General features: G+C 45.0%; 1 protein-coding gene across 13 annotated transcripts in view; it reads left to right on the top strand.

The window, feature by feature from the left end:
* CELF4 (CUGBP Elav-like family member 4) overlaps positions 1–25,030 on the top strand; it is an 889,815-nt gene that overhangs the window by 734,311 nt on the left and 130,474 nt on the right. For all 13 annotated transcript variants that reach the window (XR_012158835.2, XR_012158834.2, XM_073343422.2 and 10 more), the window contains exon 6: positions 19,627–19,770. Coding sequence is in view for 11 of the 13 variants with exons in the window: in XM_073343422.2 (XP_073199523.1) it covers positions 19,627–19,770 (144 nt within the window). In the remaining 2 variants the exon portion in view is untranslated. The remainder of the gene's footprint in view (positions 1–19,626; positions 19,771–25,030) is intronic.

Raw genomic sequence — 25,030 nt, 5'->3', positions numbered from 1 at the left:
CTAAGGAGTGGAACTCCGTGCCTGAGGAGGTTGTGAAGGCTGGGACTATAACAGGGTTTAAAAGAGAACTGGATAAATTCATGGAGGTTAAGTCCATTAATGGCTATTAGCCAGGATGGGTAAGGAATGGTGTCCCTAGCCTCTGTTTGTCAGAGGGTGGAGATGGATGGCAGGAGAGAGATCACTGGATCATTACCTGTCAGGTTCACTCCCTCTGGGGCACCTGGTACTGACCACTGTCGGTAGACAGGATACTGGGCTGAATGGACCTTTGGTCTGACCCAGTATGGCCATTCTTATGTTCTTAAGGCAGACTTGTGTGCCCACTGCCTCCAAAACTTATTTTAGGAACATATTCCCACACATATACATAACTCTTTACATACACCATGTGATGAGATTCATGACCATTGTGTTGCCAGTTTTTATATGATACTTTACAGGACACTATATGGCTAGATACTCTGACAACAGTGTATTGAGTATGTCCTTTGCCAGTTGGCATAAAGGGATGCTTAGGGTCACACCCGTCCCTTTGTCTTTTAGAACCAGTTCAGGAAGGTACTTAAGTGTATGTTTAAATCAAAGTCAATGGGCCTGTTCACTGGCTGGGAGTTGATGATGTACCTTGGTGAATCAGGTCCAGGATCTAGGGCCCCATACTTTGGAAGGAGAGGAACAGCACTTCTCTCTTTCCTCGCACTTCCTCCCATTCCCGTTGCCGTTAGAGCTAGGCCAGCTTGTCTGGCTGCAATGCCAACTCAAAGTTGTCCCTGTGGTTCAGTCAGTTTAAATGGCTCTTGCCTCGTCCTCGCGTACGACCAACGGGGCATCCATCATCATTCTTGTCAGGTCTCGAATTGTTCATTCTTGCAGCAGGCTCCTGTTTCTCCACAGCTGCCAGGATTATTGCTCCGCTGTGACTTCCTGTTCACACAACATATGCTGCCTAATAGTTTCAAAAGGCAACTTTCTTTTGTGGAAGTTTTTTTTTTTAACCCTTTCCTTGGATAGAAGCCTAGCTGCCATTCATCACACGCTCTGTACCTCTGCAAGAATTTTTTTCTCCCTTAGAGAGACCAGTAACAGTGCAGGCAATGGTGGTACAAAAGGGCCATTCTTTGTTCCAAAGCAGCTGATTCAGGGAATTACTGCCCGTAAGTCCTTTGCCTCTGTATGGGGTCAACAGTTTCATCCACAGCTGTTGACTGATGGTGCTTTTACAGCCTCTTTTACTATAGTATCTAAGCACCTCACAATCTTTTGCTGAGTTTATTTTACTGACTCTAAATCCTTTCATTCTATATGAGTCCAACAGTTTCATCCACATTTCTCTGTCTGTGATACTTATATGGCCCCATTTAGCCTGGGTTCCCTGGCTTCTGTCACTCTGTCCTTTCCTGGTTCTCCTCCTACCTCTCTGCTTGCTCCCTCAGCATACCTTCAGAGGAGGCTCCTCATCCCCCTCCCTCCAGCTTTCTGTGGGGGTTCCACAGGACTCGATCCTTGGCCCCCTTCTCTTCTCCCTCTATACCTTCTCTCTCCACATACACACATTCAGCTGCCAGCTCCAGGCTGACTACTCATTGATCCACCTCTCTACACCAGACCTGTCTCCTTTTGTCTGAACTCAAACGTCAGCCTGACTCTCTCACGTGTCTTTGTAGATGTCTAGTGTCAGCTGAAGCTGAACATGGTTAAAACAGAGCTTTTGAATTTCCCCCCATTCCTGTCCCACTACTTCCTTTCTCAGACAACACCAGCATCCTGCCTGTCATTCAGGCCCATTACCTGCCCAGCATCTTCCACTTGGGCCTCTCTAGTTCCTCTCCTCCGGACTGTGTCTAAATCTTGAAGATTCTTTCTCCACAACATCTCTAAGATACGGACTTCCTTATCCATCCTCTTCACAGCTAAAACGCTCATCCAGGCCCTCATAATCTCGTCTCGATGACAGCAAGATCCTTTTCTCTGACAAATGCCATCTTGCCCTGCTCACATCCATTCAGAATGCTGCTACAAAGATCACTGTCCTACCCTGTCATTTTGACCATGTTCCCTCTCTCACCGAATAACTCCACTCGCACCCCCTTCTCTATTGCATCAAGAATAAGATACTTGTCTTCACTTTCAAGGCGTGTTGTGAACTATCCCCACCCTATTGATCATCTCTCACTATCAAAATGTCAATTCCCACCTCAGATCACCCAATGATGCCCGCCTCCATCACCCACTTGTTACATTGTCAAACAAGCATCTTTGTGCTTTCTCCCCTGCTTCCCCATACACTTAGGAGGAGCTCCCCATCAACAGGCACAGAATGATCTCATTATCCTCCTCCATATGCCTCATCAGAATGCTCCTTTGAATCATAGAATATCAGGATTGGAAGGGACCTCAGGAGGTCATCTAGTCCAACCCCCTGCTCAAAGCAGGACCAAGCCCCAATTTTTCCCCCAGATCCCTAAATGGCCCCCCTCAAGGATTGAACTCACAACCCTGGGATTAGCAGGCCAATGCTCAAACCACTGAGCTAACCCCCACTTTGCCAGGATACCTACAAAAATCTTGAGAATGGTTAGGCTATTGGTGCGCAGAGACCACTGTCTCTCATGCTGACCAATGTGGTCGCATTGTTTCCATGTACTCCCCCATCAGTCTGTCTGTATCCATCTGTTTTCTCTTGTCTTATAGTTAGATTGTGAGCCCTTTGGGACAGAGTCTGTCTTTTTGTTCTATGTCTGAACAGCACCTAGCGCAATGGGGCGCTGGTCCTGAACTGGGGCTCCTACGTCCTATGGTAATAACAAATCATCATTATTCAGAATTAAGTGTAGACATAGTGTAGGTCTCTCAAGTCCTATGCTAATGCTCTAGTCAATGGATCATCCTCTGTCCCATCCTATTAGTGCTTGCTTGTTCCCTTCTTCAGTTTCCTTTGAAAATCTGCTGGTGCTACCCAGTGCAAAATTAGAGTTTATTTGAAAGTGAGCAGACTCTCTAGTTAATCCTAGTTAAAGGGCTATGGATAGAGACCTGTGATCTGGAGAGAGAGGTGTGATCTTCACAAGTGCTGACCAATCGCATCTCCCCTGGATTTCAGTGGGAGTTTTGCCTGATCAAGGTAAAAATTTAAGACTTCATGATTTGGCCTATTATTATTGTCAGCTCTAATAATGGAATAAACACCAGAGGTGTAGGGGATTGCCATGGTTAAGCACCCAAATGTTCACTTGCTCAACCAGAGCTTCTCAGGGATGCAAGGTCAAACTGGAAATATTCCTAAGGGAGGGTTTCATGATTGATTACCAAGGCTTCTTTCCCCGATCAAGCCACCCTCTTAGTATTCCGGCACTACTTCATCAGGTTCCAAGTCCTTACACTGACCTCCCCGAATATTGGACCAGTCCCCTACTCCCAGCAGGAATCCGGAAGTGCACACACAAACCAGAAATGAAACTTATTTCCCTCAGACAAGCTATTTGAATTCTTTAAACTTCTGCAAAGGTTAAGGGTTGTGTTTGGTGGCACAGATGCACGCTTATCTCTTCATAGATGTACTTTGTGACTTTTTCAGGGAGCTTCTCCAGCATCATAAACTTCCTGGAGAAGTGAGAAGTGTCCGTTAAACTCTTCACAGCACTTGCTCCTTCTCTCAAGCCCCAAATAAGCTGTGAGGAGGGGGTGGTATGGAAGTGTTTCTACAATGCAAACTAGAGATACATGCTGCCCTACTCCTGCTTCCCAGCCTAGCTCATAAGGATGTTTCCTCCCTAGAGGATGGGTCTTCTAAGTACTTATGTGGCCTCTGTCACCTCTAATGTCTCACAGAAATGAATAGTAAGGTAGGGAAGTATTCTGATTCCCATGTTATGAGCAATGAGCTGAGGTACAGAGAGCAAGTGACATGCCCAAGGTCACACAGTTAGTTTGTGGCAGAGCCAGAAATTGAACTGAGGTCTCTGGAGTGCAGCCCAATAGCTTAACCAGAAAATGTCCACGCCAGACGCATAGAAAGAGGAGGCCTTGTCTCTCCGTCCACACAGCCAGAACTTCATCATCTCGCCTTTGTCAGCCTCTTCCTCTCCAACACTCACATCAAGCCTCTCACCTCCTTTCAAAACCCCATGGAGACGATCATCTTCCTAGCTTGTCGCTCTGACCACATCTCCCACCTCTCTGAGTGCTTCCCCCTGCCTCCACCTTATCTAATTCAAGCTGTTTGTTATTACCTTTAAAGTCCTACATAAACTCTTCCATACTCTACTTACCTGCCCACAGATCTTCTCATATCGCCCCCCATTCCTTATACTTTAACAATTCTTCTGCGCCCCCTCCCTCTTTATTAATAGAGTCATAGACCATATGGCCAGAAGGGGCCATTATGATCATCTAGTCAGACCTCCTGTAAAGCACAGGCCTTCACCAACTGTTGATTGAACTAGAACATAGAATCATTTAGTTAGTGTTGGTCCTGCTTTGAGCAGGGGGTTGGACTAGAAGACCTCCTGAGGTCTCTTCCAACCCTGATCTTCTATGATTCTATGATATCCTTTTACCTGTCTGTGGAGGGCCCTCCCCAAATTACTCGCTAAAGTCACGACTACGGCTGGCTGACAATTTTTCATCGACAGTTCTTTGACAGAAAATTGTTTTTTTTTTACTATACTATTAGAACTGTAGTGACTAGGAGCCCCAGTCACAGCCCTGTTGCGCTAGGTGCTGTACAAAGACAGAACAAAAAGACAGTCCCTGCCCCAAGAAGCTTAAAAGGAAAGAAAAAAATGGCTTTTCAGCTACACTTCGCGGAAAGTGTCTCCTCTCCACAGAAGCATTCAGCTTTTCCTGGCAAAGCTGACAATGGAATTGTTTTCCTCTTGAAAACTTTTGGGCTCGGGGCAGTGTTGACAGAGACAATCTTTTTCTGCTGAAAATAAAAGCCGTTTTCAACCAGCTCTGGTCAGCACCCTGTCTGAAGTCCCTTCCAACCCTGATATTCTATGATTCTTCCTACAGATCCTTCCTCAATATCCCCACTCTCCCATGAAGGCAATGAGAAATTCCCAGTTGCTTATGACTAGCTGGGCAGCCAGTTGAGACTTCTGCAATGGATTTTATTTACCTGAGTTTTTTAAACAACCGGAAAAGGGTAGATTCAGCACCATCAGCCATGTGTCCTGTTGCTCTTTACCCCAGCCATGACCCTGAAGATGCTGAGGTCTTCCTAGCTTTTCCTGTATTTAATAGCCCAGAAAAGCAGCTGTTTTGCTGCCTGCACTTGACATGGAAATTCTCTCTTCAGGCTGGAACAGATTTTGTAGTTCACTAGACTGGTGGGACGAAAACTCTGGATCGGATCACATAGGTCACTGGACTGGCGTTACTAAAATATTTATGAGTGTAACAAATTCATGCTGCAGCTGGGGCCATCCTGGTGGTCGTGCTTCTGCAGTCAGTAGCCACCCGGCACTTCCCGGTGAGAGTTTTCAGAGTAGCAGCCGGGTTTGTCTGTATCTGCAAAAAGAACAGGAGGACTCGTGGTACCTTAGAGACTAACCAATTTATTTGAGCATAAGCTTTCGTGAGCTAAGCTCACTTCATCGGATGCATGCTTTGTCCTGGTGAGAGTGGCGCTAAAATTCAGATCCCCACTCGCAAGCACAGGTCCCTACCAGGTAAACTCATGGAGACGCTGCATTACATGGTGGGGCTGATGTCACGCAGCTGAGTGCTTCTGCATCCAACCAACAGAGGGCAGTGATACAAAAAAATACTAACCTGCAACATACAGTATTATTACTATTGAGTCTTTTTATTATACATTCCTATAGTGCAGCTAACCTGTACAGTGCTTTACAAAGCATAGGCTGAGACTGTTCCATTACAGTGTGGCCGGGGGAGAGGGGGACAAACAGCTGTTGTCGTTCCACCGTAACATAGCAGAGGAACATTCAGCCAAGTTCAGGATGGGGGTAAATGCAGAGAAAGACGACAGGGGAGGTGGAAGAAAAGTGGGAGGAGATGGGCAAGTAGGGGGAGGAGAGGAAACAAGCTGCTGAGGTCCTGATGAAGATGTATCTTGTGCAGCTCACATGCACGGCGGTGGGGAAGCTGCTTTTATTGTGCCAAAGAGCTGGGTAGGCAGAAACTCCCCAGGAGGAGGGGTGTGGTGGCTGCGGTGAGCAGGGCCCCACAAAGCCATACATCAGCTGAGGTATTTTTAACAATTATTTTGATATAAACAGCTCTGAACTTGAGAAGCTCCATGTAAATGGGAAGCAGTGGGGCTTGTAATTAGGTTTGTGTACACTTTCATAAATTGCTGGGAAACATCAAAGCCGTGATAGAAGGCTGTGGTGCACTTTATTTCCTTCTTCTGTTCTTCTGTTAATTGAACGGTTGATGTGTGGATAGGAAGTGCTGGCTTCATGGAGTACTATTTACAGACCCGCTGACAGCTGCACTGTGAAAATTAACAGGAACAGAGCAGCCTCTGTCACAGCTTTTCCCATAAGGGACTTACTTCAAATTGGATCATTTCTTTCATAGGAGAAACTTTCCTTGTCTGTCTTTCCCCCACACACACACACACACACAATCCACTTCCCATTGCTGGCTCCCGGCAGCTACCTGGTTTTTAATTTTTTTAAAGGCAGGTGTGTCATTTTCTGAAAAGTTGGGGAGCATTTGCCCCAAACCCAAATCCTGCCATATTCCATTCATGCCAGGAAGACTCATCCGTGGGAAGTCAATGGACCTCCTCACTTGAGTAAGTTTGGCAGGTGTGGGTCCCAAGTGCGTGCGGCCTCATGGGATGTGGCCCGCTCCTTTAGATGCCAAGAGATGTTATGACTTCAGTCGGAGCAGGGTTGGATTCACCCTAGCGGATTCCTTCTCCACAACTAGACTCCAGTGGTTTCTCCTGACTGTTCGTATTGGGGTAGCCCCAAGAGGCCTCAGCTAAGCTGATGTCTCTTTGTGCTGGGCACTGGGTAGACACCGTGAAAGAAAGCCCCTGTCCCCTGAGCTTACAAGCTAAAAGGCAAGAAATAGCAGGGAGGTGAAACAAATGGGTGGGAGGAAGGGTAGCAGTGACAACAGCATGGTTTGGAGGGAGGTTTGAGCATTGGCCTGCTAAACCCAGGGTTGTGAGTTCAATCCTTGAGGGGGCCATTTAGGGATCTGGGGCAACAATAAGAGACAGTATTTGGTCCTGCTGTGAAGGCAGGGGACTGGACTCGATGACCTTTCAAGGTCCCTTCCAGTTCTATGAGATAGCTATATCTCCATATTAAATTATTTGACTTAGAGGAGCATTGTGCACAGCTGTAATAAGCCAATCAATAGAAATGGTCACAGCAGCAGCACACCCGAGTCCCAGCAGAGAAGAGTTAACTCAAGGACACTTGAGTGCCTAAAATATTACGGTTAACAACACAGTGAGGGTGATTAGAAAGAAGTCTTAAGAGTCAAGTTTAATGGCACCCTTCCACCTCCTCATCTTCCAGTGCTTGTGTTCATATGTCATCTCTCTGGATTGCAAGCTCTTCAGGGCTGTCATCTTGTCTTTACCCCTGTCAGTAAAGGACTTAGTGGACTGCTGGTGCCAGATGAATAAATCATCGGCATCATCAAGTGTTTCAGGGGAACCATTTGCACTTCATATTCTTTGTTGAATGCCAACAGTGGGCTGGGAACTGTGCAATACACATTCTGTCCCAAAGAGCTTGGGGCTAAATCCACAAACGGACTTAGGTGTGTCAAAATTCAGCATCATAGCCCCTTGTAGCCTCGTGGAATTCACAGCTTTGAGTGAGGCGCCTAAGAATGGGAGCCACCTAAGCTAGCCAATGGGAGATGCTGAAGACGGAGGTGTGGCTTAAGCCCCACCTGTCTCCAGGAGTTAGGCACCGATCTCCAGTTGGGATTCTCAGCCAGGAACTGTAGGTAGGCACCTAAGACATTTTTTTGCAAGAAAGGTGGCAGCACATGCCTAACTCCAAACAAAAAGGGAGAGAGAAGAAGGTGGGCCTCTGCCTTGTAACCTTTAGTCCAGTGGTCAGGGTACTTACCCAGGATGTAGGAGACCCGGTTCAATCCTCTTCTGTATCTGATGTAGAGAAGGGATTAGAACTTGGGTTTCCCATCTCTCAGTAGTTGATCTAGCCCAGTCTCTGTTTGCTATCAAAAGTCACCACAGCCTAAAACTTATGGGTCAGTTTTCCCTCAGTCACCAGGTCCCCCAATAGGGGATAGACCTTCACAGTTTGGCCCACCCCACTCCTGCCACCACCACCACTTGTTTCACTTCCTTTAGCCAGAGGTTCCGGTAGCACCCCAGCAATAATATCCCTTACGTCCTACAGTAAAATAAAATAAAATCCCAGGGCAACGTTCCCTCCCTTCCCCATTGTTTCATAAATGAACTAATAAATCAGATGTTTCTAGGCCCCGGAATAGAATGCCAGGCAGCCCGGCTGCCTGACAGGGGGTATGAATCATACCGGCACCGAAGATGGCCTTTTGGGGCCTAAGCACTCAACTGAGCTGCATTTCCTCTCTAGTCACATCTCCGTAGCAGTGCAGGCATCTGGCAGGACAGCTAAGAGGCCCAGGGGAGTTGATAGGCTTCAGTTGCAGTCTTTCTCTCTCTTTCTTCCCTTCAAACTGTTCTGCGCTGCAGAATTCATTACCTCCAAATGGGCTAAGAGGGATAAGCGATAGTGAGCCTCACATCTTTGCTTTAGACAAAAGGAGCTAATTGGCGCTATAATGTCCTTTTGTGGCTCCAGAGGGAGGAAGGAACTAAATCAACAACAGGAGGAGGTTGCTGGGGGGTGGGGAAGAAAGACAGAGAAGTGGAATGTTGCAGAGGTCCCAGATATTCCATGCTCAACACCTGTCTCTTTTGGACATTAGAACCTAAGAGGGCTAAAAAAATTTCCAAGCACTAACCTTTCCTGAGGGATCACAGCCATTTATAAACCTATGGTCCTGGAGACATAAAACATTCCCTCTCTTACAGGGGGATTTCTCGCCCAACAGAGGGAATTCCATTGGATAACACAGAGATCCTGTGTTAAGAACACATTCGTCCTGTAGAAGAGGAAGAATTACAGTCTCAGGACTGGAACTTTATCACTTTGATGGTTTTCTTTCCTTTCTTGCACCTCTTTCTCACTAGGGTCCTGCTCCAAAGCCTTGTGAAGTCAGTTGGACCTTTCCATGGGCTTTCGACCAGGTTTGAATCACTCTGGATGCTTCCAACTATTTCCCTTGAATCCTTGTCTTCCAGCCAGCTCACCCTTAAAGCAAGATATCTTCACTGGATGGAATGAAGAAGTTCCCTTGAAGTCTCTTCAGGAATGAATGAACCCCTTTCCTGCAGCCTACACAGATAATCCTCAGGAATCTGTGTGTGTTAACCCATTCCAGAATGCCTTTATTTGTAGGTGACTTGACTGGTTTTGGCCAAAGTGGTCAAATGTTGACCAAGATCATTTTTAAAGGTCAAGGTCACAGTACCAACTTTTGGATGAGATATTAAGCCGAGACCCTTGTAATTTGTGGTTGTGAAGGATCTCATAGTATTTTTAACAAAATTAGATTTATTAACCCAGGTGTCCCAGCCAAATTCCAATGAGTAATTACATTCTGGGTTCCTAAAATCCCCTGGCTGTTTCAATCAGATATGCCATTCTGCTTCACTTCCTGCCCTAAGCTCTTGCATGGTGGTGTGGTACACTGTTCAACAGCTGCCATGTTTCTCTAGTAGATTCATAGATTCCAAGGCCAGAAGGGACCATTGTGATTATCTAGTCTAACCTCCTGTATAGCCTAGGCTAGAGACCTACCCCCCAAATAATCCCTAGAGCAGATCTTTTAGAAAAACATCCACTCTTGATTTAACAATTGTCAGTGATGAAGAATCCACCTCAACCCTGGGTAAATTGTTCCAATGGTTAAATGCTCTCCCCATTAAAAATTTACGCCTCATTTCCATTTGTTTCAGTCCAAATGGAAGCAGATTCTTTGGCATAAAAAGGGCCAGATCCTCAGCTAGTATAAATCAGTATCACTCCATTGAAACAAATGGAGGTACATTGATTTTACACCAGCCAAGGGTATAGCACCATATAGCCATCATCTTGCTGTGCCTCAGTTTCCCCATACATGAAATGGTGATGATAATGCAAAGATGACATGAGATTAATTAACAGAGTGATGGTTGGCCATAGTTTTGTGATCCTCAAATGGAAGGTGCTGTGGAAGTGCAAAGACTTATTATTTAGGCTATCAAATTGAAATGTGTTAATGGAGAATGGATACAGTATAGAAGTGATTTGTAACATGCTTTAATGGGCAGTATATTTATAACTAAATAATGTTATTGCAGTATTCCTTATCCTGTGCAATATTCTAATTTTAAAACGAGCTATTTAAAAATTGTATATTTCCCTCATTTGCTGGCCCTTCTTTAACTCTTATTTCTTTTTAAAATCAGTGACCTGGAGTGACCAAAGGTCTATTCCTGGCTGAGCCATTGACCTGCTGTTTAAGTTTAAACAATTCACTTCTCCTATCAGTGACTATGTCCCCTCCCACTTTTTGTCCATCTTGCCTATTTAGATTGTAGGTCAGGGACGGTCTCTTACTATGTGTTTGTACCATGCCTCACGCAAAGGGTCCTGATCTTAGCTTTGTCTCCCATAATATGAATAATTGAGCGGCTCAAAAATTTTTGTTCAAAATTTTTTCCCATGAAGTGAGGTTTATTTTAAGACAATCCATTTGCCTAAAAAAAACCAAAAACAAACCAAAAACCACCACAACAGATTTTGATTGAAAATATAAAACTTTCAAAACAAAAAAAATCACCCGAGAAGAAAAAAGGGTTTGGGGGGTTTCAGTTTTTCTATGGAAACCCAATAAAATTAAATGAAGACTTTTTTTTCTTTTTTGTCAAAATTTTTCATGGGAAAAAAATACATTCTGACCGTTACTCAACAATAACGATCGCCTGCCAGTATTGCATGAAGCGACGTGAATAGCTCTGGCGTGTGTGGAATTATTATAAGTAGATTGAGCCACAAAATCCAGCTCTGGATTGGGATCCAAACTTTCCCAAAGTGTTGAGGTATTAAAGACTTGGAGTTTTGATTCGGGGGCCATCTCTAATATCTGAGGTATGTATCTAGTTATTCCTAGTTAAAATCCGGTACAGTTTTGCCACCAGTTAATACTTCAGTTACCTTGAAGGAAGTAACTACTTCAGCTCAGAGTGATACCAACTGACAAGTGTTTGGGGGAGTAAGACCTAACTCAAGCATCTACTCCAAATAAATTACAACTCAGGAGACCTGTGGATGGAAGTTCCTGTAGCTACTATCTCTGCTTAGACATTCCCTTGCCAAGGGAGTGCCATTATCAAAGGCCTCTGTCACTCTAGTGCTGGATGAATGTCTCCTATCTCCTTCCATCTCTGTCACCCACGGCTCGAGTGTGTCTAAACTGGATCTCAGGAATCTAAAGTAAAATTGCTCCTTGTGGCTGCCTTCCCACTCACCTTTCAGATGAGACATGACATTGAAAAATACCATGGCATATTTCACAAGAGGAGGGTAGTTCTTCCTGATGTCCTGGCCTAATTCCAACTTGTGTAATTACATTCTGCCTATCTAACGTTCCCTGTCCTCTGCAAGGTCTAAATGGATACACTGTTCTTTTTCATTTCCTGTCCTGAACTTCAAGCCCATATGCTCAGGGTTCAGCTGATTGCCATATTTGGGGTCGGGAAGGAAGTTTCCTCCAGGGCAGATTGGAAGAGGCCCTGGAGGTTTTTCACCTTCCTCTGTAGCATGGGGCACGGGTCACTTGCTGGAGGATTCTCTGCTCCTTGAAGTCTTTAAACCATGATTTGAGGACTTCAATAGCTCAGACATAGGTGAGAAGTTTATTGCAGGAGTGGGTGGGTGAGATACTGTGGCCTGAATTGTTCAGGAGGTCAGACTAGATGATCATAATGGTCCCTTCTGACCTTAATATCTATGAATCTATGATACCCAAGTGTCTTTACAAACTGGGGCCAGATCCTCAGCTGATGTAATATAGCATCCTTGATTTCAGTGGAGCTACACAGATTTACATCAGCCGATGTAGCCCTGTTTTCAGTCTTGGCAAGCAGCTTCTCCCATTGACTCTCAATGCCTAACTTCAGGCAGGCTGGTTTGAACATATTGCCCTTCGTGGCTTGCCTAAGGGCACCTATCCAAATCAGTTCCACAGCTGGGAATAGAACTGCAGGCCAAGATTCTCACATGTGGGCACCTAAATTCATATTGTGGCAGCTCAATAAGTAGCCTGATTTTCAAAAATGCTGAACCCCGAGCAGTTTCCATTGACATAGGTGCCGTGATATGGACACAGGGCTGGGATTTCAAAAGGACCCGAATCAAATGTGGGCACCTGATTCTCTTGGACATGTTTAAATCCCAGCCTCGAAGCCTAACTTTAAGCAGCCAAAACCTCTCGACTTCCCAGCCCTGGATCTATCCAGTGAGCTGACCCCACCTATACCAGGTATAGGTCACAATTCAGCAAAGCACTGAATTCACCCGTGCTGCACTCCAGTGCGGCTGCTCAGTTAGTTAAAATTAAGCATGTGCTTAAATGCTCTGCGGAATCAGGGCTGTAATTCACGAGTTTATAAAAATAATCTCTATATATTACTAGGGGGGCGAGTTGTCTCGCTGAGCCCCGAGGTTCTTACGCTTATAGGCCCTACTAAATATAAATATATGGCATTGTACTTTGCAGTGACATAATTTCTCAAGACTTTTTCATTGACAATTGTGCTGGAAGACATAGGTTTACCTGGGGTAGTACAGTATTATTTAGTCTTCTGTAAAGTTTATGCTTAATTTGTGTATACACTCCATTTGGAGGGCCATAACTAACAGGAAGCACTCCAGACATCCAGGGAAGAGATTTGTTTTTGTGCCCTTTTAATGAAATATCAATGGATGGATATTTTATTTTTAGTTGAATGTGAAATTTCACAAGCGACCTGTCAAGCCCCTGTTTTCAAGTGTGACTTTATTTCACACGTCAAGACAGGCTGGGAAATTAGTTTTTCCCATAGAGGACTCTGATTAGGGATTACAAACTGAGTGTAGTGGAGGGGGATTTTTACCTCCATTTTTTTTCCCCTCGCAGCACCAGGCTGCAGAGTGTCTGCCTGTGCTGACTAAGGGGAGCAATATATTACCAGCTGCCCCAGGGGAACAAACAAGGATAGTCACGTTAAGTAGACTTGCCAGCCTAGGAGCAAACGGGAAATAATATCTCCCTCTACTATAGTGCTTCTCAGCAGTAGATCTCATAGCACTTAATAAAGGAGGTCAGGAGGAAAGGAGATGAGCTCCTGTTTTAGCCAGCCTGTGGCAAAGGAAATATATGGCACTGTCTCGTGTTCATTGAGGGCCTGATTCAAAACCAGTGGAAGCCAGTGACTTCCATGAGCTTTGGATCTGGGCCGCATGTGGTCCTTCATGGTCCAACATTCTCCACTCCGAGCGGCACTAGGGAGCTCCCGTAATAATGCTTTGTGTGGAATTGTATGACAGGGAGCTGAGGTGTTAGGCAGGAGGTCAGGCTAAATTTTCATCGTGCTCCTTCTGGCTTTAAAAGCAATGAATCCATGAGGTGGACAAATAAGTAAGCCTTCCCCATCCACAGTATGCAGCAGCTTTCACCCATGATCTCAAAGCATTTTCCACAGATGAGTGATTTAAGCCTCTTAACACCCTGTGGGCTCAGGAAGTACTGAAGGGGCCCAGTCCCAGGGAGTCCAATGGGAGCCTGTCTGTAGATGACAGTAAGCAGGGAGCCAATTCTATTATCCTCATTTTGCAGATGAGTAAGGCCAAATTCTCAGCCGGTAGCTACACCAGTTTACACCAACTCAGGTTTTACCAGCCTTGGGAAGTGATATATATTTCACATGAACACCCAACAGAATTCATCACCCATGTCCATTCGGAATCTGGCCAGTTTAATCATAGCATCACAGAATCACTTGATGATGACCTGTTCTGTTCATTCCCTCTGGGGCACCTGGTATTGACCACTGTCAGAAGACAGGATACTCGGCTAGATGGACCTTTGGTCTGACCCAGTAGGGCCATTCTTATGTTCTTACGTTCTTAAGATTAGGGTTGGAAGAGACCTCAGGAGATCATCTAGTCCAACCCCCTGCTCAGAGCAGGACCAACCCCGACTAAATCAATGATGTTTAATTTAATGACCTTCAAGATCCTACATGATGTATTAGTAGCAGATGCTGGGGATGAAGTGTGGTCTTATGCTTAGTGTATGAGCCTGTAATTTAGAATAGCTGGGTTCAATTCTTGACTCTGCCACACATAAACTGTCGGTCGTCCAATTATTCTGGGCCTTAGTCCCTTAGCTATAAAATGGAGATAGCAACAGTGACTCTCAGTGATCTCCCTGTCTTGTTGGGTTTTGGGTTTTTTTTAATGTAAACTCTGAAGGGCAGGGGCCGTCTCTTGCAGGTGTACGTACAGCACCTACCGCACTGGGGTGCTGTCGTCATTTGAAGCTTCTAAGCACTACTTGTAATACTGCTACTAATAATGTCACCCAGGAATCCAGACTTCCAGGCCTTTGCTCTAACCACTTGTCCAACGCCCTCCCTTTCACACAGTAGCCATCTATTACTTATTACTCAGGGGGATCCTTGTGGAAAATTCCCATTGGCATTCATTTTGTTCTTTATGAGGATTAAAGGCAAAATCTAGCGGTGGTGGAGGAAAACATCTGCCAACTAACCATCCGTTGCTGCCAAGGTCTTACCTGCTTTGGCAAGTGTCAAGGTTCCTCCCCCACTCTGAACTCTAGGGTACAGATGTGGGGGACCTGCATGAAAACCTCCTCAGCTTACTCTTACCAGCTTAGGTTAAAACTTCCTCAAGGTACAAATTAATTTGATCCTTTGTCCTTGGAATATCCACTGCCACCACCAAAGTCTAACTGGGTTTACTGGGAAACGTAGTTTGGACACGTCTTTCCCCCCAAAATCCTCCCAACCCTTGCACCCCACTTCCTGGGAAAGGTTTGGTAAAAATCCTCACCAATTTGCATAGGTGACCACAGACCCAAACCCTTGGATCTGAGAACAATGAAAAAGTATACAGTTTTCTGACAAGAAGACTTTTAATAGAAATAGAAGTAAATAGAAGTAAAGAAATCACCCCTGTAAAATCAGGATGGTAGATACCTTACAGGGTAATTAGATTCAAAACATAGAGAATCCCTCTAGGCAAAACCTTAAGTTACAAAAAAGACACACAGACAGAAATAGTCATTCTATTCAGCACAATTCTTTTCTCAGCCATCTAAAGAAATCATAATCTAACACATACCTAGCTAGATTACTTACTAAAAGTTCTAAGACTCCATTCCTGGTCTATCCCCGGCAAAAGCAGCATATAGACAGACACACAGACCCTTTGTTTCTCTCCCTCCTCCCAGCTTTTGAAAGTATCTTGTCTCCTCATTGGTCATTTTGGTCAGGTGCCAGTGAGGTTACCTTTAGCTTCTTAACCTTTTACAGGTGAGAGGATTTTTCCTCTGGCCAGGAGGGATTTTAAAGGGGTTTACCCTTCCCTTTATATTTATGACAGCAAGCATGAGATATTTCAGACGAAGGCCTCATTTTTCCCCACCACCCTCTTCAATTCACAACGACACTCAGTTCTCAGAATTAACAGAATTCTAAAAGTCTGAATAAACAGAGGGGTAGATGCCAAGTTACTCTGTGCTGCAAATGAAGCAACAGCCATGGAGGAGAAGTCTCCTTTACATTGCATGGCATTTTTTGCTGATAATCCTCAGATTAAAGCCCTGTTTGACTCCACCACTATGTTTGTTCAGTGCTGCGTGGGAAGAATTGCACCTAAGGAGCCATTTGCAGGGCACAGCGATCAATTTGATTGGTCCTATAAAACCAGCTGTACTGCATTTTGGTGAGCGCCATCTACTGGCAATTTGTCTATTAACTATATTTGCATATATACTAAATATATTTGCATATATACAGACATCTCTGTTTTACAGAGCAATCTTGTAACATGCTGCTTCTGTTTGGCTGCAGCCAGTAGACTTCCTTCTTCCTCCTCCTTCAAAATTTCGATAACACTTACAATACCAAATCCCCCACTATTTGTAGATTGCCATGTTTCTACAGCTTTTTTTTTTTTTGTATTATGGTAATACCTAAAGGGGCAAGCCAAGATCAAGACCCAGTTGTACTAGGCTGTCCAAAAACACAGTGAGACAGTGCCAAAGCCTGAACAGACAAGACAAACAAAGGACTCGAGGTGGGGAAAAAGATGTCCTGAGAGGCAAAGTGACTTGCTCACGGTCTAATCCTATCTCCTGCTTCCTCCCTCTCCTGAGTACCCTCTCCACTAGACCACTCTGCATTTTTGACACACGTCCCAGGAGATAACAATAATTCCCTTTACTCAGCTTCAAAATCTTGCGTCCTTTAAACTGTGTTCCTCCTTGGCTAACCCAGCTCTGCCGTGTTAGGCTTCTAAGCTGCACTGAGCCACCCAACCTACCCTGACCCAAAGCCTCTCTCCAGTGCGGCTGCAAATAGGTTCAGATCATTAGATCCAGGTTACCAAACAGCCTCTTGGATCAGGGTTAATTAAATGAGTGTTGAAATCTAATTAAGGACTGGTCGGGGCGATAATTAGCAGGAAATGTATGCATTAAAATATTCATTTGTCGATGAGCTTCAATTAAGAATGTGATTTGGGGAAGGATCAATAGCTATATCATGTGATTAAGAAAAAATGAGAAGTTGCCCAGCCTTGAGCAGAAACCCTGGTGAATGTGGATTTTATTCTGCTTCGCTCTCTTAATAACTCCTGGATCCCACTGTACAGCCTTGAATAGGGCATTCATCTCTCCCTCCCTTTGTTTTGCTAAGTCATTTGTTTCACTTCTTTTGTTCTTCACCACATTGTTCAGGCAGGTTATAGATTTATTAGCAAGAGGGAAAGAGTGGGAGAGTGACAGGTCAAAAAGAAAGGTTCCTCACCAACGAAAATCTCTTCCAGTGCTGCTAATCCAGGGGAACATCACTCATTGTGTGGCCTCAGACTGTTTCTTTATCAAGTTAATTCCTCGGCTTTTTATTCCTTACGAGGATCTGCAGCAGGTGCTGCATATGCATGTGCTGGGGCTCCTGCAGACGTATCTATTATTATTATTATTTATTAATTTGTATTATCGTCGTGCCTAGGAGTCAGAGACCGGGACCCTGCTGTGCTAGGCATTGTATGTGCATTAAAGTATTTTATTAAGATATTCCTAACGAGCAGCAAAGCAGCTCTGCCTTCAGTGAAATGGATATTATTCCCCAGTTTGGGGGGCCAGCAATTATACTCCCCCCGTCTCCATAACGGTGCACCTGTACTGGAACAATTAGTGTCCGTGTTGCAGCAACAGCCAGCAACAACGCCACTGTTCTGGTGCTAAACTGGGGCCACAGCATTGCTCCCACTACAGCTGTTCAGAAATTTTTCCGGTGGAATGGTTTTCTGTAGCGGAAGACTGATTTGGCGAAACCGACCTTTCCATGGGAATGGGTCCATTTAGATGGAAACCGCGCATGTTGCCCATGGAGACCTGCCTGGTTTCCTGACAGGTCCTCTGCCTTCCCAGGCTCCCAGGATGACTGCATCAGCTGGGCTCTCCAAACAGCAGGCTGTACGGGCTGCCAAACTTCCCAACTGCCAAACTTCCCAGCTACCTGGGCTGCCTGACTCCCTGGGAAAATTCTGCTTTGGTTCTCCCAGAACTAGATTTTCTTTTATTGTTCTCTCCCACAAAACATCCCAAGCCAGGATTAATATTTTTTCAAAAATTCAAAATTTTCCATGGGAGGGAAATGGGACCTGCCATCCAAGTCTAGCTACCAGTGCTGAGTTCTAGTGTAGACAGGGGCCCAAGCAGGTTGGCATTGCTGCTACCTTGGGTGTAGCTGCAGATTGCTGGCTGTGGCTGGATTAATAGTACTAAAGCTCAAGTGTCAAGGCCAATTAAAGCCAAGTTCTTGTCCCACTGAGCCTAAGACACAAGAGTGAGTGAGAGGTAGAACAGTGTACCTTGTCCCATTTCACAGCTGATTGCTTCCTACCAGTCACCTGCTAGGGTGATCTGGGTTTCCTTGTTTGGATAGAAGATCAAGGCCTTAGGAGTGAGAAGAAAACATGGTTCCATCAAGGGAACAAATGGAAGAAAGTCTAGCTGCATGATTAGTTTGAGTTTGCATGTGTTAAAAAGGCATATTAATTACCAGCTGTAGTTATGACTCATATATTACATGTGTTTACCAGAAAATCCCATATGTTAACCGCACTGTCGATCTGTTACAATGAGTATGAAAAATATCAGTGTGCCTTCCATGTACTCTCTCCTAAGTGGGAAATAAGCCCAACCGTGTGAGATTTTCCAAAGTGCTCAGAGCTGCTTATCTCTGTTCCTACTGAAATCTTTAGTAAAACTTCCACTAGTGTCAGCAGGAGCAGAAAGAGAGAGCAACTCTGAGTGTTTTGGAAAATCCCTACCCAACAACGATCAAGTCAGTGTCTCTTGAATTTGAACCCAAGCGGGTTCAAAGTTTGGCACAAAGAGTTTGCCCATCCCTAATTATTGCATTTCCACTGTCATTACAGCATGCCGTCTGTGCCAGCTTGCACAAAAGGGTTTTCACCTTGTTTTCCTTGCTGAGAAATTCCATTGCTCCAAATGAGTAGAGCTTTCCTAACTGCAGCTAACAAACTCTGCATTCATCTTCCCATGACCTCTTCTGAGGTCACCTCTCAACTTTCTGCAGTTCTCGAGATAGAGGAGGAAACTCTGATCCACTTATCACCACTTTCCCTTCCCTGACTTGACTGCGTCTCACGGAGATGCTGCAGGATGCTTAAATGTCTGCAGACTGTGGGGTGCTAAGTTCTGGAATCAAAGCTGACCCTTGTGTTCTCACCAGACACAAGCGTAAAAATAGTGAGTGCCAAGCAATTGCGGGAGGCAGGGGTCCCACAGGCAGGGTCTGGCAGGGATAGAACTAACCCATTGCACTGTCCAAAAAATAAATCAGGCCAAATGTACTGCAGAAGTTACTAGCTTGCAGCGCAGTGGCACCAGCTCTCAGTGTAAATCCCTAATAGACCAGCAGCTTGACTAGGTGGAAAAGAACAAGGCCCACCTCTTTGCAGGGGGAATTTAAACCAAAGCAAAGAAAGGAGGAGCTCAGAGAAGAATGAGAGTTGGCCAGATGGCCCACTCACCCCACCCTCGTGGTACAGATTCCTTTTCCTCTTTGCTGCTGCTCTCTCCAGCCTGCCACAGGCTGAGATCAGCGTGGAACTTAAAGATCACGGGAGGATGCCCAGGGTTGTCTTCAAAGCCCACTGGAGCCGAATCTCAGCCAGTCTCTGTTACATGTGCAAATGCAGATTGCTCCCAGTAGGCACTAATGGGAAAATACCCCTGTTGTGTTCTCTCTTTCTGTTTTCCTACCTCCAGGGGGCCTCCTCGAGCCTGGTGGTGAAGTTTGCAGACACGGACAAGGAGCGTACAATGAGGCGCATGCAGCAAATGGCAGGACAGATGGGCATGTTCAACCCCATGGCGATCCAGTTTGGAGCATACGGTGCCTACGCACAGGCAGTAAGTATAGCTACTGTTCTCTACACGTGAAGGAGAATTGCGTTGCCAGACACCATACAGACAATGGCACAGCACACAGAGACACCCTACAGGAGGAAAGAGTGAGGAAAGGAAAGAAAGACTGTGTGATTCCTTCATTAAACTGGCTCTGCAGAGATAGGTCAGAGACAAGTCTGAGCCACGAAGCCACTCAGCTTGCTGTAGGCTGGGATATTTCCCAGACAGTGCAGAAGGCAAAACGGCTGCTTCCAGTTATGACCAAACCATAGCCACGCATCCAGCCACCACTAAGCTACGTTCAGTTGGTCCAATCCATAACCACCAAAGCCAGACACCACGAAGCGTCAAGGATTTGGATAAAATGGGACCCGAATCCAATTCCACCCCAGTTTTTAGTGTTGTGTCACCAACATCCAACCCCAGATCGGTTTCAGGAAATGGAAACCATCCCGGGTTTAACCCTCTGGCCTTCCCAGGCTATAACCCCTAAGCTGCATCGGATTGGCCGGTGAGATAGCTCTCAACTGTATTCAGCCAGGCCCATATTTTCGACAGTGTCTTCTAATTATTTTGTGAACCCCCATATTCAGGCAGTCAAAATCAGTGGTCAGTGTAGAAAATGGCCGCCTTAGTCTTTGCATCTTCAGGGTCGTCAAAAGATGCCAGGTAACACGCACATGTGCACACTCATACATGGTCCCTGCCCCAAAGAGCTTAAATCTGGGTCAGACAGAGGCAAAAAAGTTGAGACACATTTATACAGGAACACAGGAGCTGCCCTGCTGATTTGGACTCATGGTCCATCTAGTCCAGTATCGCATTGTTGAGAGTGGCTGTTACCAGATGCTTCAGAGGAAGGTGTAAGAACCCTGCTGTAGGCAGATGTAAAAGTGATTCTGGGTGCCTCAGCATTGGGTGAACTCAGGAGCGACATGCAGACATAACAGCACAGATCCCACTAGCCACATAGCTAGCCCTCCGTGCCATTGCATGTGAGCACCTCACAGTCTTTAATGGCTTTGATCCTTATAATCTGTGAGGTAGGGTGAGGCTACTCTTTCCATTTTCTAGACGGGAACTTGAAGCAAACAGAGATCAGGGACTTGCCCAAGGTTATATCCGGAGGCTGTTGCTGAGTCACCAGTTGAAAGCAGGTCTATTTGAATATTACCCTAGTACCCCATTCACTAGACCATGCTTTCTACCCTACCAGCTTTCTCTAGTATGTTGGCACTCAGCTAGAGTACCCTCTGTCCCCTGTCTTGACTCCCCAACTTCCCTCTTTTTCGATGAAGGCCTAAGAAGCTTCCATCCTCTCCTAACTGTTCTCAGCGTAACTGAAGGAAGTATGGGCTGGATGAATGCACTATAAGGTGGGTAGAAAGTTGGCTAGATTGTCGGGCTCAACGGGTAGTGATCAATGGCTCCATATCTAGTTGGCAGCCGGTGTCAAGTGGAGTGCCCCAGGGGTCGGTCCTGGGGCCGGTTTTGTTCAACATCTTCATAAATGATCTGGAGGATGGTGTGGATTGCACTCTCAGCAAATTTGCGGATGATACTAAACTGGGAGGAATGGTGGATACGCTGGAGGGCAGGGATAGGATACAGAGGGACCTAGACAAATTGGAGGATTGGGCCAAAAGAAATCTGATGAGGTTCAATAAGGATAAGTGCAGGGTCCTGCACTTAGGACAGAAGAACCCAATGCACCGCTACAGACTAGGGACCAAATGGCTAGGCAGCAGTTCTGCGGAAAAGGACCTAGGGGTTACAGTGGACGAGAAGCTGGATATGAGCCAGCAGTGTGCCCTTGTTGCCAAGAAGGCCAATGGCATTTTGGGATGTATAAGGAGGGGCATAGCGAGCAGATCGAGGGACGTGATCGTCCCCCTCTATTCGACATTGGTGAGGCCTCATCTGGAGTACTGTGTCCAGTTTTGGGCCCCACACTACAAGAAGGATGTGGATAAATTGGAGAGAGTCCAGCAAAGGGCAACAAAAATGATTAGGGTCTGGAACACATGACTTATGAAGAGAGGCTGAGGGAACTGGGACTGTTTAGTCTGCAGAAGAGAAGAATGAGGGGGGATTTGATAGCTGCTTTCAACTACCTGAGAGGTAGTTCCAGAAAGGATGGTTCTAGACTATTCTCAGTGGTGGAAGAGGACAGGACAAGGAGTAATGGTCTCAAGTTGCAGTGGGGGAGGTTTAGGTTGGATATTAGGAAAAACTTTTTCACTAGGAGGGTGGTGAAACACTGGAATGCGTTGCCTAGGGAGGTGGTGGAATCTCCTTCCTTAGAAGTTTTTAAGGTCAGGCTTCACAAAGCCCTGGCTGGGATGATTTAATTGGGGATGGGTCCTGCTTCTGAGCAGGGGGTTGGACTAGATGACCTCCTGAGGTCCCTTCCAACCCTGATATTCTATGATTCTATGAATGCCCTGGAGAATCCTGCATGCCCCGATCTATCTCAAATCGCCCGCTCCTTTGGGGAACTCCCTCCTCTTTCTTGAGTTGCTCTCTCCCCAGCATGTGTGGAGCTATTGAGTTTGTGAGGACACTTCCTATAATGTACTTCTGTACCAGATATGGACTGGCTACAGAGCTCGCTTATACGCACTAGGATCATCATAAGATCCTTTAATGCTCTTCCTGGTATGGCTAAGGTTAGCCTTTTAAATAAAGTATTTTACACAGTGCCATCTTGTGGCAGAACAGTATACTACAGTTTAGCATTCCATCACATCTCCCCCTTTTACGTTCTACTTTCCTGCCATTTACAATATTTATATGATCATGCTATCACTGAGGTTCAGTATGTATCAGTCTATTAAGTGTCTCTGAATCATACTGTTTTTCTAATTACACGTCCCAAACACATTAACAACTTGGTCATCTGGCTGTCCATTAGTTGCAACGACTGGGTGTAGTCCGTTTGGAATCCTTGAGTCTTCTTCTTGGTCTCCATCTGACATCTGTAGAGTTTGCTCTGTTGATCCTTCTTTCTGATTCTGTTGAATTCTCCACTGTTGGTCTCAGTCACATCTGACCTGGGTGCTGAATTCCTTTTCTTTATGACAGCTGGAGTTGTCCATCCTTTTCCTCCATCCATTTTGACGTACGCAGTCACCAGATTTTAGACCCAACAGTTCTCTGAGTGACATCTGTTGTAAAAGTGTTCAAAAGCTCTTTTAGTCTTTTTATTTGATTTGGCTGCGTTCTGAATGTCTGGCCACTTTGGAGATAGATTCTTTTCCAAAATTGCAATAGGAGTTCTGAGTTGTCTTCCCTTCAAGAATTGTTTAGAACTACATTCATTAGCTTGTATTGGTGCTGATCTGTAATTGAGAAGAGTGAAGAATGGATCTTCCTGCTGTAGGATTTTCTTGGCTGTCTGTACAGCTCTTTCAGCCTCTTCATTCACATGTGTGTAATGTGGGCTGCTAGGAATATGATCAAAATAATATTTCATTCAGAATGACTTAAATTCTGCTGCAGTAAATTGTGGTCTGTTGTCTGTCACTACTTGGACTGAAATATTGAAATAAGCAAAAGTGAACTTCAGTTTCTCGATTAGAATCATAGAATCATAGAATATCAGGGTTGGAAGGGACCTCAGGAGGTCATCTAGTCCAACCCCCTGCTCAAAGCAGGACCAATCCTCAACTAAATCATTCCAGCCAGGGCTTTGTCAAGCCTGACCTTAAAAACACACTTCAACACGTTATGTCTTCCAAGTGCATTATTTCTATATACCTGGAAAAACAGTCCATTGTGACTAGGTAATGATGTCCTCTGAATTTGCATAAAACTCCAACTTGTCTCTTCCAAGGCCTGTCTGGTAGAGGTGTTGTTATTAAAGTTACTTTGTGTTGTGTTGATCTGTTAATTCTGCAACATTCATATGCAGATATTTACTCTTTATGTCCTGGCTGATGCCCGACCACTGCACTGACTGGTTGGTCCATTCACAGCATTTAGTTAAGCCCTTGATGTCTTTCATGGAAGAGATTTAGGATTTCTCCTCTGGTTTCATTTGGAATTATGATGCAGTTGCCTTTAATCATGAGTCCATCTGAACTGCGTAATTTTCCATGCATCACAAAATAGTGTCTTGTCACTTCCTTAGGGTCTGTTAGACACTTGGGCCAGCCACCGCTAGTATAACTTAGAAATTCCTGAAGTTGTATGTCTGTTGAGGTTGTTCACATCATAGTATTTCAGAACTGGAGCTGTTGAGGTCATTTCCTTTACCTTTCTGAAGGCAATGTCTTGATTTGGCCTCCATAGCCAAGATGTTTTGGACATTAACAGTTCATTCAGTGGTTTTGTCACTGTGGAAAGGTCTCGTAGGTATTGACCAAGATAATTTTTCCTTCCCCAGGATACATCTCTGTTCTTGTGCATTAGTTGGTACATTCAATTCTCAAATTGCTTGAACTTTCTCAGGGCTAGGACTGATTCCATCTTTGTTTATTGTCTCTCCCCAAAAAATCAATTTGGGGTAGATGGAAAACGCTTTTTTCCTTGTGTCGCTTCAATCCAGAATGACTGATTAGGGTTAGGACTTCTTTGAAGGTTTTCTTGTGTTCTTCCGCTGAAGATCCATATATCAGAATATCGTCCATGAAAACTACCACTCCATCTGTGTTTGTTAATTATACTGCCATCCTTCTTTGGAAAATTTCAGGTGCATTAGCAATCCCAAAAGGTAATCTTCAAAAGCAAAACCTCCCCAGGGGTGTGAAAAATGTAGTCAGTTTAGTACTTGATTTGGCGAAAGGGATTTGCCAGAATCCACTTGAGGCATCCAGCTTGGAGAATATTGTACTTCCTTTCACTTTGGGAAAGAAATCATCTAGGGTTAGAAGGATATATATTTTTCTCTCACAAGTGCTTCATTAAGTCTTTTAAGATCCACACATATTCGTATTTTCCCATTTTTCTTTTTCACTGGTATCACTGGGGCACACCATGCTGTTGGTGTTGAGATTTTCTCGATTATGCCAATCCCATTACATTCTCCTAAACTCAGTTTTCACTTTGTGAAGTAATGGGATAAGAATCTTGCAAGGTGTATGTAAGCGGTATGGTTCCTCATTGTCTCTTAAGATGATTTGTACTGGATCGCCTTTGAAAAGTCATATTTCACCAAATAGTCCATTGAGTTCTTCCACTTTTCTCACCAGACCCATCATGGCTGCCACACTGTGGCTGAGGAGCCTGTTGATCTGTGGTCGTTTGATCACACACACTGTGA

The sequence above is a fragment of the Lepidochelys kempii genome, chromosome 5 (assembly GCF_965140285.1).
Source record: "Lepidochelys kempii isolate rLepKem1 chromosome 5, rLepKem1.hap1, whole genome shotgun sequence".
NCBI classification, from domain to species: Eukaryota; Metazoa; Chordata; order Testudines; family Cheloniidae; genus Lepidochelys; species Lepidochelys kempii.
This window is presented reverse-complemented; position numbering and strand designations above follow the sequence as displayed.